Source organism: Lipophrys pholis (assembly GCF_963383615.2).
Source record: "Lipophrys pholis genome assembly, chromosome: 20".
Taxonomy (NCBI): domain Eukaryota; kingdom Metazoa; phylum Chordata; class Actinopteri; order Blenniiformes; family Blenniidae; genus Lipophrys; species Lipophrys pholis.
This window is the reverse complement of record NC_137648.1, coordinates 14,055,835-14,077,493: the sequence shown is the minus strand read 5'-3', so window position 1 is coordinate 14,077,493 and position 21,659 is coordinate 14,055,835. Positions and strand designations below refer to the sequence as shown.

At 40.0% G+C, this 21,659-nt stretch overlaps 1 protein-coding gene across 6 annotated transcripts in view; it reads left to right on the top strand.

Annotated features, from left to right (window-relative positions):
* ralyl (RALY RNA binding protein like) overlaps window positions 1-21,659 on the top strand; it is a 102,680-nt gene that overhangs the window by 67,566 nt on the left and 13,455 nt on the right. For 3 of the 6 annotated variants that reach the window (XM_080489704.1, XM_080489705.1, XM_080489706.1), the window contains exons 3-5: window positions 18,706-18,781; window positions 19,864-19,911; window positions 21,315-21,493. In XM_080489704.1, the coding sequence (XP_080345830.1) occupies window positions 18,706-18,781; window positions 19,864-19,911; window positions 21,315-21,493 (303 nt within the window). Of the gene's footprint in view, window positions 1-1,815; window positions 1,954-18,705; window positions 18,782-19,863; window positions 19,912-21,314; window positions 21,494-21,659 lie in introns of those variants that run through there. The other 3 variants (XM_080489708.1, XM_080489707.1, XM_080489709.1) reach the window with 2 other exon arrangements.

The following is a 21,659-nucleotide window of genomic DNA, read 5'->3' as shown; positions in this document are numbered from 1 at the left end:
ATTAAAAAATAACCAAGAGCCCTTCTTACCTTGATTATGTTTTAACAGCTAGAATTAAAAAACAAAACAGTTCCTTCCTCTTACAGGCTTGGGGCTACTCACACTTAAGGCTTTTGTACAAAATATCATTATGTCAATATCAGATACACCAGCTGTGGTTTTATGTGGCAAAGAAAGTCACTCCTGAGAGGACACATTTGGAATATCAGTTTTTTTTCTATTGAAAATGCAGTCAATATCAACAATGTTACAGCTTGAATGTCATCCAAAGAATCTGATTCGACCTTTTGGCAGCCGGTGGAAATGTATTTTGGGATCCCTTTTTGCATATTTTAAACTGTTGAAAATCAATCATCATTGGGTCTAGTATGAGTGTCAAACATGCAGCCTGGGGGATGATTTCGCATCCTGCATGGAATAAAAATCATAAAACTAAAAGTAAAAGTTGTTTTTTATTATTATTAATTCACTTGGCTTCACTGTTTTAGTTGTGAGCATAACAACACTGAGACCACAGCCAATAGCCAGAGATACAAGAGAGACCAGTAGCTACTAGAATAGCTTTAGTATCAAAGGCATGCTGTGAGGATGAAATTGTGAAAATTGCATGCTGTCAACATTAGCCCTGAAGAGGAACACTGTGGCAGACTGGATTCTAAATCTTGGGTTGCAACACAATTCCAAGTGAGACAAAAAAAAAATGTGTGTCTGTCTGCACAGAGTTTGTATGTTCACTCTGTGCATGCTTAGGTTTCCTCCAGGTATTCCAGTTTCTTCCCGCAAGCAAAATGAAACATCTATTTTAGGATAATTGGTGATTCTGAATTGTCTGTAGTGATTTGGAGCGAATGTGATTGTCTTGTGATGGACTAGTGAACAATCCAGGCTCGACCACTGTTACCAACTGTATAGACAATGCCCAGTATAGAAATTAGATGGATGGATTTTGCACCAAAAGGCATTGTTGAAACAACACAATGCGCCTTCTTCTCTAAAAAGGTCAAGTCGTTAATGTTTGATATAAAGATAATAAATTATATGTAGACTTTCTCAGAATGTACTCACAGTAAGATGAAGATAAACATTTGAAGTTGTCATCATTCATACATTATTGCACACATAAGAGGCAGGCACAGATAAAGTTTGATTGAATTTTTGAATAGTACCCACATTAAAGACAAAGGGAAACCCATAACGTATATTTAACCACACGTGTTAATGACTGTACTTGTTTTTAAGCTTTTGTGCAGTTACAGTCTACACATAAAGACCTGCAAAAGATTTGGATTAAAGCCTGTTACAAATAAGAGAAGAGTTGTGCTTTTAATGGGAACAGCCAAAGAACATTATGTCTAATAATTTGATAAAGATGAAGAAACGATGTATTCAACTACATTTTCTTTTACAACCAATGGGCCTTTTGAGATCAAATCAGAATATATGTGGTTCCTGAGCTAAAGTGAGTTAGAAAACATGTCATTGAAATACAGTGAAGACCAATATGGGATTTTATTCTAAATTCAGATGGTTACGATCAGGGTGGAATTAGTTGGGGTTTTTTTTGGGGGGGGGGGGGGGGGGGGGGTTAGAAAAGACAACTTGCTCTGATAAAAAAAAAAAAAAAAAAGATAGCTACGATTAAAGTCAATCTGAAAGTTTGTAAACAAATTTTTGCCACTTTAATCTCCGTTTGTGAGACTTTCTTTGTGAGCGGTAGTGCCCGGTGGTGTTTGCGGATGAGCCGCGCCGCCAACCCCCCTCCCTGAACTTGGTACGGTCCTCGCTCCAGAAGCGCCTCCTGTTCTCCGTCTGAGCGTCTCATTTATTTCTAGTTACAAAGTATCGCAGCACGCACGATCCCTCACGCTCTCCGTCCCTCTGACACCCGCACGAGCGCAAAGCTGGACCCCTACATAATGACCATGTACAAACGGAAGCGTCGCAACCATCGATGTGAGTTTCACGCGGCATCATTAAGGCTCCATCACGCGCAGAAGACGGTTTTTTTTTTTGTTTTTTTTTCCTTCTCTGTGCTGATGTCGCTTTCGTGCTTTGCTTTAAATACGAGTTGTAATTACTAAGCGGTGAATTATGCATGTTGAGCTGCAATCAGATTCCCGCAAGCCGGGCGCGGGCCTATTTAAGTAGTTGTAATTTGCATGAGATAAGCTTTTGCAATGATTTTCAGTATGTGACAAAATTTGTGTCAGATTGCCTTTTTTTTTTCTCCTCTCATCCTCACGATGTTTTTGTTTGTTTTACTGCTTTTATTCATCCAGCCATTAATTTGGAAAGCCATCCTTGCACCTGCTCTGTTCATCCATTCTGCTGAAAATGGCATACATTATACTGAAAAGTGTTGACTTATCACGGCTATGAGGAAGCTATTTATAATGAGGTTCGGTTCACTGACACACACAACTATAATTTATTACCTCCGAGCTATTAATGCAAACTGCAGTGGTGAAACTTTCCTTGCTGGTGATTTGCATATTCATGCAACGATTTCTTTAGTTAGTGCAGCTCCATCCCCTTCTAATTACTGTACCCATGTGTTGAGAGAGGAAAATGTGAGTCCTGATCCTGCTACTGAGTGAATGTCGCATCTCAACCTCAGAAGCAATTATGAAATGGAAGAAGAATCGATAGTCATGCAGTTACAGCCATAAATGTTTTCACAATCCTCTGCATGTGTTTATACATTTGATACAAGTGAGCGTGTGTGAGATATCCCCAGCGAGGCAAACCTGTATTATCTTATGACATTATTGGCAATATAAAGATTGAGTTAGTAACCCACAGAGTGAATGATAAGTCACAAAATGTTATGCTGCAGTCTGGAGGATGTTGTTACCCAGCAAGCCTGTGAGATCTATGTGCTCAGATATTCAAAGCACTGATACTATACACTGAATGGACTCAAGCGGCACTGCCTCACTCGAGAAATTGGAAAAATGTCCGAACAAGTAAGAGGTTTGCCAATTACCCATTGGCACTTGTTGTTGGCACAATATTCCACAGAGCGCACACAGTCAGGCAACACCTTAATTTCCCTCTCTGCCTCCTAGACATCAATAAAGGTTTTCAAGTGCTGGTCTGTAATCTGTGTGCTCAGTTTTGAAAAGGGAACTTGTCTTTGTTCCCAACAAAGAAAAAGGAGACAGGTATTGTCCTTTGCATAGGCTAAGAATGGATGGCGCCGCATACCTTTGTGTATTTACAGCCTGTATGGAGACAATGTGGGAGGAAACCCAAATTTGGATGCATGAGCTCAGAGGAGGTAAGGCGGAAAGATTCCGGCGCCATAAGCAATGAGCGAGATGGTTACAAAAGCTGCTGACTCCACGCGTAGGCTCAAATTGGTCAAGAGTTTGTTTAAGATGGCTGTTCTGAACTTTATCTGCCAGCCATTAGGCCAGAGAGACTGTCAGAGACGGCCAGCGGCTATGAACTACAAGACGCTTTTTCTATCTCATTATATCCAAAAGTAGTCTTTTTGTGGATGGCAGATGGAAAAATATTGTGGTTTACTTAAAAAACACAAACTGCTGGGTGCTTCAACATCAGAAGATGCAGCCTCTGCTTTTTTTTTTTTTTTGCTTTTTTTTCCCCTGCAGCTTGACGAGATCTTTCTGCAAAAGATGGGCCTTTAAATTCATTGAGTTGAAGGCCTGAGTGCTGTCAGGCAGCGGTGGGAGGGAGAGATGATCAAAAAGTACTGAAGGTCTGCTGTCACTGATGAATGAGCAGCACATACTGCTGATTCAGCAAAGGCGACTGAGATTGATATACTACTGGGAGTTATAAGGAGGTGGAACCTCCGGGATTTCAAGCAATGTGAACTTTTTATTTATTAATTTTTTTGCTTCTTGATACAAGTGGCTAGTGATTGCCAGGATGGGCGGGGTCCATTAAAATACAAGTGGCCTTCTTTTAAAGTTGATCAGTGTGAATCTCCCCGCGGGGAGAGAGTGGCCTGCTTATGATGTGCTCAGCCTCGCTCACCACCTGCTGCAGGTCTTTATTGTTCTTCACTGTACAGCTGCAGGAGCACGCGGTGCAGCTGGAGGTCAGCAAGGCTTTTATGGCTCACCGATTAATCAGCGGAGCACGAGTAAAGTGAGGCTGCTTCAGCTCGCCGAGGAAGTACAGGCTCTGCAACACCACGTTCACCAGCAAATAGAAGCTTTTTAAATGAAGACTGGATATTGATCAAACAGTTAGCGGCTAAAGATCTGTGAGAACGATCTTTGTTCAGCGATGCCCTGAGGAAACTTTGTGTTTTTGTTTGCTTTTTATTGAAAAGTGAACTCCGTGCCCATGAGAGTGTTTAATTAGGAAAAGAAAGCCTCTCAGCTCCTCTCTTGTAAGTCTGGGCACGAATTTTCGAGCATGAGTACTTGAGTTAAAGTCTATAAATATTTAAGATCTTGTAGCCAAGGAATCTTTGGAGATCAAATGTGGGTTCAGTCCTCTGAACCAAGGATATTTATTTTCTGTGTAACTTTGCATTATTTGTTCATGTGTCTCCAGCACAATGTGGCGTGATTCCACCTTAAGACAGTAAATCTTTGAAGTGAAATACCTGGGAATGAGAATGGACTTTAGATTTCTTCTTTTTTTTTTTTTTTTTTTTTTTTTTTTTGGACAGCATCTTTTTATTTGTTTGGTTTTTTGCAGGGCCTAAGATGTTCTTGTTTCACTTGTGTTTTCTGTCATGATTGAAGGCTGCGCTGCATGACAAACAAATGTGTCCCTCTGTGGGGCAGATGTTACTGTTGTGGCTTTGTGTGCATGTTGCACTGTTTGTGGTGGAAACGGGGGGGATGGAGCGAAGCCGGCTGTTGCATCTTCTGTCAGATTTACTCCATGTATCTCAAACCATGTGTGAAGGGCAGCTGTGACAGTGAATGGGTCGGTTTTTTTCTTCCTCTCCCAAACAAGATTTTTTTTTTCATTTAAAAAATTCTTTTTTTTTGTAGCTTAGCTCCGTTTTGCCCAGTATTTCAGTTCGCACGTCGATGGTAAGGAGTACAAGTCCTGGCAACACAATCCTTGGTTGAGTCATTAGAGACTGGCGCTCGGCTTCCTTTGAATAAATCACAAGCAATTACTGAACGTAATCTGTTCCAGATACTTTCGCTGCTACCTTAGATGCAGGAGCAACAGTTTAAAAAAATCACCAGCTGTGCCTCCACATTTCTTTTATTTATTTATTTTTTTTTTTCTGTACAGACAAGCCCCAGCATCCCACTCCACTCTGTCCTGAAAATGTGATTTTTATCGGTCAGAAAGGGCCTAATGAGAATCTTATCGATGATGAAATAACGTGACACAGTTGTCACATGATGTTGCTCCCCCTACAGCCATCTTCTCCCCCCCAGCAGTATCGCTCATATTTAGTGGAGCGAAGGCCGTATTGGACTGTTGCCAGGAGAGGCGCCAGTCGTAGTGACACAAAGAAAGCATTCAGTGACACGCAGCCTTTGACATCTGCACACGCACGAGTGCTGACGTGCAGAGAAAACACCAACACTCACAAGTGAATGACACCTTGTTATCCACATCCCTGTGTGTAATAAGCTTTCAGGAGGGGGCATATTGAAAATGCAATGTGTTTTTTTTTTTTTTTGTTGTTGCTTATTTGTTCCTATTATGTAGATGTGGCATATTTAGAGCATTAGCCTTTGAATGGCACGTTTTAATATTGGAGGTAATGTGCAGAGTCGACAGATATGGCTGCAGCCTGCCTGCACCAGTGTGATGAGTGGGGAAATTAATGTCTGTCAAGTGTCATGGCAAGCCTGCTGAAATAATTAGAGAGTTTGTCTCTCACATGCACTCATGCGCACCTTTTGTGGGGATGTGTAACATGGATTTTGAAAAGTGATTGCAGAATTACATGCTGATTTTATGCGTGGAGGCCAAGAATATGCCTGTCAAACGTCTCTCAATCAATAATTCTCTTTAAATCCGGGTTACAATGAAATATAAATGTCCAAGTCGGAATTTCAAATCAGCACGGCGTCAGAAAGAAATTTCTGTTCAATCTGTAAGGCTAAAGAGTCAAAGAAAAAAAAAGGGCCCATCTGTTTTGAAGTTGGGAAAGTCCAACTTGATAATCTGATAACTATTGACTTATCTCAGTGTTTCTCAGCAGAAACACTAAATGTTGCTGTGTTTGAGATGAAGTGCCGGGTGTTTGATTTTATGCCTGGCTCCCCACAGCTGAGCTCCCTCGCCGTGCCGTGTTCATCCGTCCGACAGTGTGGATCGTGTGCTTTTTGAAGTGCATCTTTGTTGACTAGTGTGAGACAGCTCAGTGGGTTTACAGGTCACACTGAGGGATATGATCTTGAAACTGCGCAATGCCTTTATCTGTGCTGCCCGTGCCTGAAGGGGCTGCGGATTATGAGCTGATCCCCTTGGACTTTGGTCCCGCTGCCACAGAGAGAAGCCCCGACACAGGCCAAGATGCTGAAAGTCGCACTCGGGTGTGTACAGAAGGATGCTCCCATTTGTTATGTTCACTCAAATGTGGCAGTCGTCCATAATGGAACTAGGTTTTAGTGAACCAAGAAGCAAATGTGTTAGTTAGTATAGCAATCTTTTAATATCGTTTGAGCAAATATAAAATTAACTGATCCCAGATATAATTTGTACTTTCTAGCTCCTCAACTTCCAATAATTAATAAAGTACCAGTCTTACAGATAATTATAGAATGGCAAAACAACCAAAATTACTGAATATACTTTAAGGTAATAAAAAAAATATATATATCTTGCGCCTGCATGTTGATTAAAAGAAGAGACAGAAAATTAGCGCTTTGCTTTTCATTCAATTAGCAGCAATGATTCTTCTGAGTCCTTGTGGTAGATGAGCTCAATCAGAATGAAATAAATGTTTTTTTGTGACCCTCACACTCAATATTGCCCATCCCAAACCCGTTTCCTTCATAGTGACATGGATTAATGTGTCCAGCCACCATTTTGTGTTCTTTCGTGTTGCAGTACATCTCTTTATTGGAAAGGATTCAGTAAAATTGGAAAATACAAAAATGTACATGTTACTGTGTATAAAATGATGAACCACAACACTGCAGATGGGGTCAAATCATCCCATATTGGATTACTAATGAATCTGCGCTTCACTCACAGAAATGCAAATGTAATAATAAAGTCCGAGACTAATAATGCAATCGATCTGAACGCAAAGTAACAACATGATTTCTGTTTTTGCAGTTTTATTTTGTGATAAATTACAAATTAGTCTGTTTGCCAGTAATCTACCATTAATTATTGTTAAGTGCACTGTAATTTGATGATTATAAAAGTGTATTTATTGTTTCTTATACAGTGTTTCTCAGAAGCGACAGGAACAGAGAAGACATAAATTTTAGTTCCTGGAAAGCAAAGAGATCCTTCCGCACCAGTGTCAAGTCACATCAAAGTTACTGGAGCCATTTGATAGCTGAAAAAAAAAATACATTTCAAAGCTATTTATCTTAGTGAATATTCTTCCAAAAGCCATAAATATTCCTATGGGGTGGTGCTGCTCACTGAGCTGTAATATGATTGAGAGAATCCTACAAACTGTTCAACCAAGGACATAGGCCAAATAACCTTGGTTCAAACGAATCAAAGAAAGATGTTACATTCAGCTGAATATAATGATCCACATAGTATTATATATATATGTGAAGGTATCCTCACTCATACAGAAAAACGCAGCCAACTGCTTCACCTCACCTTGAACTTTGAATCGCGGCTCTCCTGAATACAAACGCTTGATGTTTGATCTTCAAAGGTTGCTCGAGCAGCATATTTAATATGCAGATAAAGTGCTGTCAGTCTGTTTTCGTGTAATTAGAAGACACTCGTCCCGTGTGTTTAGCCTGCTGCGACTCCCCTCTTGTCGAGTGGGGTCAGTAAACGGGCTGCTTTTTCCTGCCAGGGTTTAAAATGTCTCCCGTGTTTGCAGTGGGAAAAGGTAAATTGGTTGATTCTGTTGGCAGGGATTCTCGCACCTTCTGGCCTCGATTGACAGCTCCGCGGGCACAGAACAGTGAGGATAAAAGAAGCGTGTGAGAGCTAATCGAAGTTAATGTGAGGTCTGATTCAGAATTGAGGTGACAGACCTTTGTTCAAATCTAAGTCTGTCGGGGCACAGTAATGTACTCTGCGAGAACATGTTTTTATGTAATCAGGGTGCAATTTGCCACGAGGGAGCTACTCACCCTCTCTGCTCCATGAATCAACCCTTCTGCTGAATATTTTTTTTAATCAACGAGGGATAAAATATATCTCTGTCTCACAGTGATTAAAGCTTCTTCAACAGCAGATCGGACAAATCGCATCCAAGAAATGTGTTTCAAATCCAACTAAATCAGTTCAAGCATTGAGTCAGGGTTTGTAAGCCTACAATACTATGCTGTGTAGCACAATGCTGTTGATGTCAAACATCTTGAGAAGTCGTTAAAGGTAAAAGTAATAGGACTGAGTCATGCTGTTCAGAAGCAGTGGAAGTCAGGTTGGTATGCCCTTGTATACAATACAGGCCTGCATGCCGTGTCATACCTGTTTTCTTAATTGTTCCTTATATTTAGCATCAGGGTGGTCTAAAGGTTGGGGATTTAATGTTGTGACCACAGGTTGTCTGGTTTGAATCCACCAACTAAATCAAACATGTGGATAACATCGTCTACTGTGGCGACGCCAGAAAGGAGCAGCCGGATTGCTTTCTGTCTCATCTTCACATAATGTTCATTTCTGGAAATGAGTCTTTTGACGAAAGTCAATATTAGTTTCAAACTGTTGTTCATATTGACTGTTTTTATATTGTGATTTCTTGTAAAAATGGTGGAAGAGCCCCCCCCCCATCTGTTTTTTGAAATCCTTCCTGAGACTTTGTGGTGAACATGAGAATCAGACTGTCCCTGCACGGCCTTCATTAGTCCTTGAACATTTTCAGTCTGGCAACGACGAGAGAAGTGTCTGTAGTTTTATGACGCCCATGGCAGCCGGCGCCTCGCCAGCAGGTCATGAAGTCGAGTATTAACTATTAGATTCAGCAATTTCTCCAATCTCACACCTCCTGTCTTCCTTACAGATTAACCCAGACTCACAATTCAGCAAGGACTTCACATCAAACACCGTGACGAATTTCCTACTTCCCCAACGTGTCCTTTCTGCACGTCCATCACCTGCTTGATTCGGCTCCTTCACGCTCTTCTTTGTCTTTGCTTGCGTCTCTCCTGCTGAGGAACAATTTGCATGATTAGTTACTTTGTTCAATTAATTAAGTCATCGGGGAGATAGGCGGCAGAGTTTCTCCTTCCATGAGGCGATGATGGGCAGCTCCCTCTGCGTCCTGCTCTCTCGTTGTTTCTTTCTCTGGCGCTGCGTTTATTGTTTATCTCATCAAATAGGCAGTTGTCGTTTGCAAGAAGAGGCGAATGAAATGAAAGAGCACACAAGAGGAAACAAAAAAAAAACGTGACAAATGTGATGTGGAGCCATCAGCTCTTCTCGTCTGTGAAGAGCTTTTTCTCTGTTTTCGACGGAGAAAAGTGGCCATTTCTTATTTTTTGAAGATCGGAGCTGATACGTCGAAAAAGGAGTTTATTGTAGTCAATCACCTGTGTGCCGCACACCTCCAATGTGACTCCAAAGGCAACACCCAGGCTTTTTGGGTAATTAGGGGGAGAATGGATGTTTTGTACCTCGGTGGCAGCAGGGTGTCAGGTCAGAGACGGCTTCATAAATTTAGTATCACATCGATTGTCTGGACACAGTGGCATGGACAAGCCAAAATGAGCCTTTTGCTCTGGGATTCTGGGTAATGCAGCAGTGCTGTAGGTTTATTGTTTGGCTATCAGCTTCACATAATTGTTTCAAATCTGTTTCAGAGAACTCATGTAGTCTATTAGTTTGCCACGGCAAACGGCTCTAAATGCTACCCATGAGCCTGGGCTCGGTTGCTATGGAAAAGAAGGCAGGCAGCTGCTCGGTGCTTTAGAAAAGTCAAAATGCTTCTCCGTCTCAACTGGGACCTAAACACAATGTTGTAGTTGCAGAATTTATCCAAACCAGATTGAGCCCATTTAATCTAAAGACTGCACTGCAGCTTTTTGCAGCAACAGTGACTGGATCTCAGTGTACCCTTGCAAGATATTGGATAAATGAGCTGTGAATACATTCCATATCGAGGCTTTATGTCTTGAGATGGGGAACTTAAAGAAGATACTGGCTGCTCCAATTTTATATATCCCGATTGACGTAGCTAAATATGAAATTGAGATTTTTGCAGATTTATGGCTCCCTGAGGATGTATGTATCCAAATGACTTGCATCAGAATGTCATTTTTCCTCTGCAATCAGGTTGATCTTGTCAGTGTTCTGTAAAATGTTGTGAAATTGATTTAATGAAATTAAGTCAGTAATTAAGCTGGATTACACAAGAGGTGGCACAAAATAATCCACCTGGATTCAACTATTGTTGCGGTAGTCTGTCATCTGACAAACACAATGAGGCACAAAGTCCCACACACAAACATGTACACCCACAGGTAATTAAGAGTTTGGGAGGAAACCACAGTACTCGTAGAAAACCTACAAATGCGCAAAAACAACGTGTAAAATCTCCACTGAATGAAGCTCAAACCTGAAATGAAACCAGGGGTAAACTCCCAAGAGTGCTAACTACTACATGCTGCCGGATCCTATGGCATTCATGTTAATACATGTACAAGTTCCTATACCAACGATGTGCCGAGAATAAAACAAAACAAAAGAAAATGGCTACTTGACCTAATGTAGAATTTGCCAAAACATAACTGAAATCACAGTTCTTATTGATATCTTATTTTTCTACACCAACAAATACAATGAAAAAAAACTTCATGCAAAAGAAATAGATGCTTTTTAAGTCATTTAAAATACAATGAAAGTCCACAGGAAACAGGAAAACTAACTACCTAAAAATATGCTTTAAAAGAATGATATTTTAAAATGCCAATGTCTACTTATATCATAATTATACACTAAAAGGCAACACCCCCTTTATGTCAGTCCCATTGTAATCCAATAAAACCTGTCAGTAAGGTCTTCTCCATTTGCATTACCCTCAGCTGCATTTTGGTTTTGGGACCAATTAACAAATGATAGCTTGCTAACATGACTAAGATGTTAAAATGATGTATAATCCTCGTCATTATAATCCTGCCGTGTCCATTTAGCTAAACATTAAGCATGACATGCCACTGTGTGGCTATAATCTTATTTTAGCAGTGCACACAGGCAAAGTTAAGCCGAGCTATCGGATGCTTTTTACCTAAATGCACCATGAAAGATGTAGTCCAGTTCTTCCTTTGTGTTTAGCAGCAGTATTGATTTATTTTTTTACTTTATAAACTTTCTAATAGAGCTGCGATTCCTTTTATACCAATCTTTTTTTATGCCAGGTGAGATCTAGTTCCAACAAGCATTGTCCATGCTGAGAATACCTAACTGCATTGCATGTCAGCAGCAGTACCTGAAAATGTTTCTTGAGGTAAAAAAAAAAAATAAAAAAATGCTGCTATGGCTTAACTGCTATCCGCTTATTGAGGTACCGCTCATAGACATACTGGCAATATGAAAAGAAGAGAGGCATACTTGTATTTCTTGAAGGAAGACTGAATCTGTGCCTCTTCATTTTCAGTCGCAGGGCCGACACCTATATAAAGCCTGACTCATCATTAGTCCTTTCCCCAATTACAGCTTCTGTACCGCACGGCAGCAGATGTCCAAACAGGTAATTTGCAGGAACACAAACCAACTAAATCAGCTGTGTTTTGGCTGCTGGGTTTTATGCTCCCGCTGAAAGGAAAATTCTGCATAAACACAAGGTGGTTTGACATGCAAATTACAGCTGTTGGTGTTTTTGGCTGTGAAATGGGTGTAATTCAGAATGAGGGCATGAGTCAGTGAAAGTGGGTTTGAGTCAAATGAGGGGCATTTATTTTTTCTTTTTCTTTCTCTTCTAGATTTATCAAGTCTGCATTTCAATGAGTGATTCAAATATATTCACGGTTTGTCTTAATTAAGATTTCTTAGCATTAATTGAGGCTTGCCATACGTTCAGACAATATTCATTATTGCTGCACAAGTCTGAGCAAATTGATTCCTCAAATGCAGAATAAATCTTTTTTTTTATTATTATTATTTAGTAGTGTAAAGTTATGGCTGATGAGAACACTTTTTCAGTACTCTGCCCCCACAAATACGAAAAGTTTCTTTGTCTCACTAAGACGCTGTCTGTCTCTCCCTCGTCCTAAACTGTATTGACCCCTGCTACCTTTTCCTGTTAGCTCCTCTGAAGCCTCAGGCTATTAGCTGGTTTTGCCCTCCCTTTGTTTGACCGGGAAGAGTCGAGGGTAGGCTGTCTTGTTGAGAAAGAAACAGAAAGCGGGAGAGACACAGATTACAGTCTAATTTGTTTTGGCTTCAACAGGACCAGCGGGTTTTGTGCTCCAGTAGTTTATTCACATTCCTTCCAGGAATTTAAGAATGTCTTCCCATCTCCAGCTTTCTCACATCATTCACTTTTCTCGTATGTTTTCTCGTTGCTGTCGTCTTTCACACAAGTGCCTTCTCATTCCCAGTGATTCCCTGCATTATGATGCCATTTGGCTGGGTTTACACCCTTGATTTATTCAAAGTACTCTTTTGAATAAAACTTACATTGCTCTACGGTTATTCATCCCTCTGCTAATGAAAGGAGGGGAGAAATAGGACTTGGAAAGCTTTTGTTGGCTGCACAGGTGTCAAATAGAAAAGGCCCCACAGGTGATGCTCTGCACTGAAATGTCTCATAATGAGCTTCCTCAGCGTGCGCAGACACAAGAAGAAATATGGGACGCGAGAGAGAGTGATGGATGGTGAGACGGGATAGATATCGTCTTGTGCGAGTGCATGTGCAAGGAAAGGGGGAGTGATAGGGGGAAAGGAAAGTGGGGGAGGGGGATGGAGATAGAGAAAGAGACATTGAGGGATAGGCTGAGGCCAAGGGCAGAACAGGAGGCATGAGCAAAAGTAGTCTGAAAGAGACTGAGATGTAAGGCAACAAATGAGACCAATAAAACACACAGGCAGGTCCTTCAGGGAGTCACGGATCCTTGTTTTCTTGACAGAGCAACACAGGTCTGTCGTCAGTGATTACTTATGCTCCATGCCTCTGTCTTTCCACTGCAGTTTACCTCCAGAACCTTGTTTCTCCCATGATTCCTCAGTCAATAACAATGTTGCCTTAAATATTTATTTACCCTGGGTTTGTGCTTCTTTCCATTGCCAAGCCTCTGGCAGATGGAATATCGGAGTCGAGCTCAAACATTATAAATAATTACAATGCAGTAACAATTCAAATTGCATCATGTGTACGTTCACGGCGCTGACAGGTCGGAGCACTTTTTTTTTTGCATCGTTCACTGCTGAAACTGAGCCGAGTGCTGTGGTAACTTGTGCATCTCTTTTGTTCCCAAACTAAAAATGGTAAACTAAAACAAATACTAGAATCTAGCAAAAAATGGTTCGGTAAATGAAAAGGTGTTACCACTTTATCCAACTTATACATGCACGTATTGTCACCAATTATTCTAAAATGCATGTTTTTAGACTGTAGTTCACTAAAACCACCTTCAGGTACGCCACAGTCCAACCACTGATTGATGAGTTTATTCTAAAAAATGTGTAAATCTGTGCTTGACATTATGCACGGTACAAAGTAAACTATTGTGAGTGACTGTCATTTCTTTTAAATATACATAATAAGTCTTTAGTAAGTCATATCATGTGTATGACACATAGAAAAATCCTATTTGTTAATGTATGGGCAATCTTTAAATGGATTGAAACCAAATGAGTGAATTTCTTACCCAGAACTGTTGAAAGGTGTTTGATTATATCAATTTCAAGCCACTTTGCAGGGGATTTGATATCTTAATTGGCATTTCATGGTGTCTTAATATTGACTAATCTTTTGTCTGGAAGTATCGACATATCCTCTAACTCATTTTACCCATATTTTACTGATGCTCTATGATAGGTCAAATGTGGCTTGTATCTTCAAGTTCAGCACCATGGACAGCTCCTGTCCCCATCACCTCGCTGATTCACATGCACAGACTGAACAACCCCCCCAAAAAAATAAAAAATAAAGCCACAGTTTCTGCTCCTGACTGAGCAAGCATCTCTTTTATACCCAAATGAGCTCTTAGTTCTGTACAGATACAAAGTGTTCTGCTAAAAATGGCATCAGAGATTCTGCTTAACAGCATGGATCAGTCAGTGCCTCTCAAAACCACTTCAAGCAGGAGTGAAGGCAGTGTGAAAGCATTCATTTGGTATAGAACAGTTTGTTGAAGGGGAGTGTACAAAACGATGCTGGAAAACTATTATTTTGTCCAATAACTTCAACTTTAATAAATTTTTACAGAGAAAATGTTTTGGTTAATTTGCCTTCAGAACAAATGTTCACTATTAAATTCCCTTCTACATCTGGGGGGTTAACAAATTACCATGCTGACAAGATATTGCTTTTCGAAGATTTGAAGCTCAAACTGACTGAGTTTTAAATGCAAATTATATAAAGTAGAAATAAAACAATAATGTGATACTTGATACATGTAACATTAGACACCTCCCAGATGAAGTGACTCATTCTTTCAATAGCAGTCCAGTGGTGCAGTGTTGGGAAATCTGGAATAAATTGAAAAATTTCACTCACAATTGAAACGCATGCATTTTAGTTTGGTAAATGACTCTAAACTGTAATGTGTTGCAGGATTGTCTGGATCTTTGTTTTGGCCCCGTTGACCGATCTGTGCCCTCCTTTTCATCCAAAATCAGCTGAATTATTATTGAGCTGTCAAGTGGGTATAAAAGATGGATGGCCTGAGGGATGGATGGATATTCATACGTAATCACAATATTTACAATTACTTTCTGCCATTGGATGGTTGATTAATGATTAATCAGCTCATTACTTCACCTCCACCTGGCGAGATACACCTCAATGAAACATCAGTTGTTATTCCAGTGGACTTGAAGCAGGCGTTTCCTGACAGCTTAAGGCAAAGGGGGCTGAGGCTGCCGAGGCAATGCAGTACCTGACATATTCAGCTTGAACGCTTGAACAGACTGGCTGTACTGTATGGAACTTGTACTGGATATGAAAGAAAGAAGAGGATTTCTCCGAGATTTCTTGATGCCTTGGGGTCTCTGATGCCAATTATGTGCAGTTGGACTGCTGTGAACTAATTAAAGGTTCGGTCCTGATGCCTCCGTAGGTAAAACTCCAGGTTAATAAGCAGTAACTGTAATTACCTCTCAAGTCAGCATTGGTGGTCAGTCCAAATATACCCTATCAAGCTGACACACACACTCATTTGGTCATGCTGCTTGGCATAAAAAAGTTTTATGTTTTAGCATGTCTAAGTAGGTAGTGTACCAGGATATAATCCTGTTTCTCAGGAGGGCATCCACTGGGAGGAGGAGGCTGGACTTCGCCAAAAGATTGTTTTCACCCCAGTGCGGTTCTTGTTTAGGGTTGTGGTGGGGAGCAGACACATTAAATATTTAAGCAAGGTGTGTAGCTGCAAGGGACAAAATGGCAGCGCCTTCAAAACAATCTGCGTATCTATATAGCATTTACCCGTGTCTCTTATTTCGAGTGACTTCAAAACACAGAGGAGGTTGTTTATTTCCACAAGGGCACTTTGCTGATTCGTGTATTGTTTTGGGATTTTATGCTTGTATCCTTCCAGTTAAGAAGCGGATTTTCTGGTGTCTCACTCCTTATGAGTACAAAGCAAAGGGTTATGAAATCAAAAACAATATTAAAAAAAAGCAGATGATGTTACTTTACAGATTCTTTTTCTCACTTTTTTTATTCATTTTCATGGGAACAATATTTGTACTTCTTTCTAACCTCAGATAAGCATCAGGAAGCTAAAAGCTCAGTAGAAGGTGACATTTCATGGCATTATTTTCTACCTGATATGAGGAATACAAGTTGGTGTCTGGGTGCGAAAAGTTGGCGGACCGTTCACTCCGCCTTTTTGCTGTTTTAATGTTCAAGGGCTGATTTTGACCAACTGGCTTGTCTCCCAGAAGCTACTCAGACGATGCACCGAAAGACCTTGCGACACCCTTGGCAATGCACAGATAACCATGTGAGGAGTTCTACATCAGCGACTGTCAGGTCACAAAACTGCACACCTGATTTTCGCCTTTTTTAAACATTAAAAATAAAGCACTATAAATCAGAGCTGAGTTTACATTCAGATTTAGAGTTTGTTTTCCCTTTTTTATTGCTTTGTTTTCAAGGATTTACTCCCGCCTTGCAACAAGAATTTAATTTCTGTAATCTCGTCAGCAAGGTCGCCTGTCTTGCCTCTAGAAAATTGGCTCCCAGACCTCAGCTTGACTTCAGTGAACGTGTCCCACAGTACTGCGGCTTTATGCGGCGCTCCGTTTTCTAAATGTTGCATTAAAAAGTTCCGTTTCGCAGTGTAAAATTCAGAGAACAGCCAAACAAGCTTGAATTAATATTTTGTTAAGTTGTACTTTTGTGGTTGTATGTGACTCTGCTTTTATTCCGATATAACACTCACAAACTGCTGTTCTATCTGAGGATTGAAGATGTTTTACTTTAACTTGGCGCATATTTTAGTTGTTAGATGAGCTTACACAGTCATGTGGGAAACGCTTGTGTTCAATGAAATCCTACGACACTACTCATGCGGTTTGATAATATTCAAGAGGGAAACACTCACGAAACCTCCCTCGATTTAGTCTTTGTAATTATTTATTGTACAATATTATGGAATTGGAAACCTATATAAGAGAACTATTTATTAATGTGACGGGAAAAAGAACCATGATTCATTCATAACTACTTTTTGTAAGTAATAAACATTGATAACGTATCCTCTTGGATGTTTGATTAATAGGTGTTATTTCACATATGAGTAAAGCCCTGCATAAGAATGTTGAATATATTAACTATGTTATATGAACCTTAAGGTTTTTTCATGGATTTATAAATGGATCAATGTTATTACATTAAACTGATGAAGAAATAAAATACATATAATGTGATTTTGATATTGAAATTAATTGTATTTAACGTGTGATGTGACTGGTGGTTCGATCATTAATTAATACATAGTGAAAATTCAGCAAGCATCCAAGTTTTGCATACTTTTGAATTGTAACTTTAGCCAAATCCTGCAATTACACAAGTCATGAAGTTTCCAATTTAAATGAAAGTGTCTCGCAATGAAAGGTAATCTGAAGTTTGAAGCTTGAAATTATCAATTCAGATCATCTTATTCTCAACCTGGAAAATATGGCAAGTTAAAATCATACCACACACTATTTACATCTCCTTGTGAGGTTATTAGTACTTGATAAATGTCAAAATAGTTAGTTGGCTTATATCACCATAGTTAAGTGAAAATATCCAAAATCAATTTAATAGTGTTTTATAACATCCTAAATAATGTACCGTAATTCCTGGACTATAAGTCACTACTTTTTCCACAGGCTTTGAACCCTGCAGCTTATATAATGACACGGCTAATTTATGGATTTTTACGGGTTAACGGGCTTCATGCCACCAGATTCTACTTCTGCGTGTAGATACATACTGTTATGTTGAGCGCCTCTGCCTCTCCAAAAATTGACCTAAAAGTGATAGTTCTGCTCTTCGTGACCTCGCTGCGTTCCGTGGTCCAGAACTCCAGCAGCTGATGGCCGTGAGTGATGCGTTCAGGTGCATCACGTAAAGCCGTCCTGCTGGACTCCGTGGCTGAGAAAGCTTCCTCCTCAGAATCACAATCAGAAGAAAACAGATAAAATACTTTATCAACAGAGATAAAACCCTGTGATTGTGTACTGCTCTCTCTCGCTCTCTCGCTCTCTCTCTCTCTCGGGCTTGTCCGCAGCAGTTGGATGACACTCACGCACACACAGCGCTGTTTGCAGGAATTTCCACCACTATGAAAGACAGAGTTGCAGAAATTGATGAAAATGTGAGCAATCCCGTGTTCCCGCAGTGAAATTCCTGCTCAGTTACAACATGGACATCTGTGGCCAATATATGTACTTTTTTTTTTTTCTTCTTTTAAGATTTGCAGGTGCGGCTTATATCCAGGTGTGCTCAATAGTCTGGAAAATACAGTAAATGAGGAGTTATATTTGGTTACCTGTTTTCTATTTTACCAGGAAGCTGTCATACTAAAACGATGACTTTTTGAATTTCAGTACTACTACTAATACATTGCTTGGATAACAGAACAGAAAAACTTTAAGTCAAAATACACAATTTTCTCAAAAACAATTAAAAAACATTTGATATTTTATTACATTGTCAGAATCAGGCAAAAAAAAATAATAATCCATTCGGTTTAACCACTGAGATATCTCTATTCATCAAAGCTTTCTTCTTCAAACAGAATGAGATATTTGAAGTGACACTAAACAAATGTTGGAAGTGTTCTCAGGAGCGACTTGATGTTATAGTGATAAAAGTATGTTACCATATAGTACAACTAAAATTACAATTTCAACAAAGTATTTAAAACAAAAAAACTTCCTGACTGTGGTAACGTGGGTATTTGTTACTTCCACTTCCTAAAACTGTGTATTTCTGTGTGTTTACAGACATAAACATGGCCGGTGAGCCCAAGCCTTACAGGCCCAAAGCCGGCTCGAAGCGGCCGCTCTCTGCTGTCTACAGGTAATTTTCATCCTCCCTTCAACACCCAGACACTTTCACATGCAGGGCTGCAGCTCCTGTCATCAATATTAACCACCTTCCACATCTCGCTGATGTAAATTTGCAGCAATATTTAGAATTTGGAGGATTTGGATATTTCTCAGATTTATTAATGATTTTTGAGGGGGGCATTTCCAATTGAGTGTTTATTGCTTTTCTACATTTCCCTGGTTTGACTGGAGTTTATTGAGCTCCATCTTGTAGAGCTCAGAGGAGACGCTGTTGTATAAGCTTCATTAAGCGTGACCCTGATTTCTTGCCCCATACGCGTCTCCTGATCACAAGCGCATCAAAGCAGCGGTTGTTTACTCCAGTCTATAGTGACAAACAGGTTTTTCTTTTCACGGGGACACTTTTCTGAGGACTCTGATAGTTTGCCTTTTAGCAAAGTCCCATCCAATTTGCCCCTTTTCGAATTGTTTGTTTCATTATACTTCTCATTTCAGTAAATCATTAGCTTGTGCTTTGAGTTATTATACATCCTAATTTGCATTTTATAGCAGCAGTCAAAAACAGCCACAGTGTAATATGGTAATTATGGAAGAGGAACATGAGAGGCAAAAACCAACACTCCATTATTCTAAAATGAAATAATGATACAATAATGCCAATTAAAACTCCCATGAGAATGGCAACATTTGAAAACGGCTTCTTCTTTCCGCCTCTTCTCTTTCTTTTACTTCCCTCACTGAATTGTAATTTACTTTCCATCCTGAGCGTGTAGCATTGATTTTCCTCTCGAGGGTCTCACGGTATTTCTTTCCCCCTCCGTTCTCTGACTGTATTTGCCCTCTAAAAGTTTTTTTCTTGATTCAGTGGATCGGTAGTCTTTGCATGCTGGCGTGGCTCAGGCTCTCTGCCTAACCTGCGATGAGCTTTAGGCGTAAACTAGAGCGTGTCGGTTCGCGTCAAAACAACTCGAGTTTGATCTGCTTACTTTTGACAGATCTGAAATGGTTTGTCTTAATACAATCTATCTCTCCTTTATCTCGCTCTCGCTCTCTGTGCCTCCCCCCTCTTCCTCCCACTCTATCTCTTTTCAGCGGTTATGAATTTGATTATGAATACTACAGGGATGATTTCTACAGCAGGTATGTATCATTCAAATGTGTTTATATGAAATTGGTGATTTAATCATGAAGCATATTGTAGCATTCCGTACCTCTGGTTCTTTCTGGATTCTCTATGTAGAGTTCTTATGTGGATCCATTAATTATTTTCCCTAATTTGCCCATAGTTATATTAATGTCTGTGCCCAGAGACCCTAAACTGGATTAACATGGATGGATATAAAATGCCTCATTTTACATGGCATCATAAAGGTGGTAACAACAAATAGAGAAATAATACTTTGAAGATACTACATAATCAGACCTCACAGACTTTTCAATTCTTACTTAAATATTAAGCTAAATCTAAAATGTTTAAATTTATAGCTTGTTAAAGCATTCACAAGGTCATTTTCAGGAGTTAAGCACGCCAAATTGAATTACTGTCTTGAAACTAGAAGGAGTACTGACATGGAACTCATGGAAATGAGTTTTCTTTTTACTTTGCCAATCTCAGTAATCGTTTGGCGTTATCTTGTTATTTCTGCACACTAATGTTATTAGTTTTTACTGAGGCAGATAAAACTTTTCATTCTACCTTTGCATGTCTTATAGCTCTTTAAAAAGGTGAAGGGAGAACCTCCGTCCTCCATTGTCTTTAAAAGGCAGTGCACGGTTCCTACTGCAGCCAGAGTTACTTTGTTTAAAAGATAATCGCTCAGCTATAAATTGGCTATATACATTCAGAGTAGAGGATTAGCCAACGGTCATGAAGAAAAGGTTTTGATTGACTTGTCCTCATTAAAAGTGTCACTTGTCAGATTCAATTCAGCAACCTTCCCGCCGAGGTGCCTTAAAACCGTCATCTTGTCAAAACGGGTGATCAGATGAAGCATGTAACTCCAACGTGCTGATGAAGGAACACTTGTTTTCGCTCTCATTTACTGGCAGTGATCAGAGTGCTTATCTGCCGGGACATTTTCTATTTTCTAAATGTCAAACTCGGTAAGAGCCGTGACAAGTCAAGTGTCACGGACAACAGTGGAAGCTGACACCTTCATCTGACATTTAGCGCCCGCTGCTTTTCATCCTCTCCAGTTTTAAGGGATATGTGAAGGGATTATTTTCCATGAAAGTTCTGCTCTGGAAAGTTTCACAGAAAGAGGGATATTTGTAAGCCTGAACTGTATCATCAACCTTTTTTTTTTTTTTTTTTTTTGAAGACTTGAAAAGAAATCCATACCAAATCTATCTTTAAATGCAATACTGGGAACGGAGAGTAGGCTTCGGAAAGTGGTGATGAGATGGAGTGAAAAAACCTTTAGCTCGAGTAGATGGGCATTTTCTGAATGCTATAGGACCTCTTATAAAAGCCAGAGACTTATAGAAGGAGTGCAAGAAGTGAAGTGTAATTTTATAGCTTTTTTTTTTCCTGCTGTCTTGAGGCTTTTTGACTACCATGGCAGAGTGGCTCCCCCTCCCAGAGCTGTGATCCCCCTGAAACGCTCGAGGGTGGTCGCGCCCTCCTCCCGCCGGGGAAAGACCTCCTTCCCCATCAAAACATCCTCCTCTTCCTCCTCTTCCTCCTCCAGACCTCCAACATCCTCGTCCTCCGGGGTGAAACGTAAGTACAAGAAGGTGTCGGGTGTTTACATTAGGCCAGGGGTATCCAAACTTATTTCACCAAGGGCCACATCTGGAAAAATAACAGCTGGGCCACTCACTCAAGGTGTGGCATATCTTGTTACTACAATACAATTATAAAATAAAATCAAGCAAATATCTAGAAA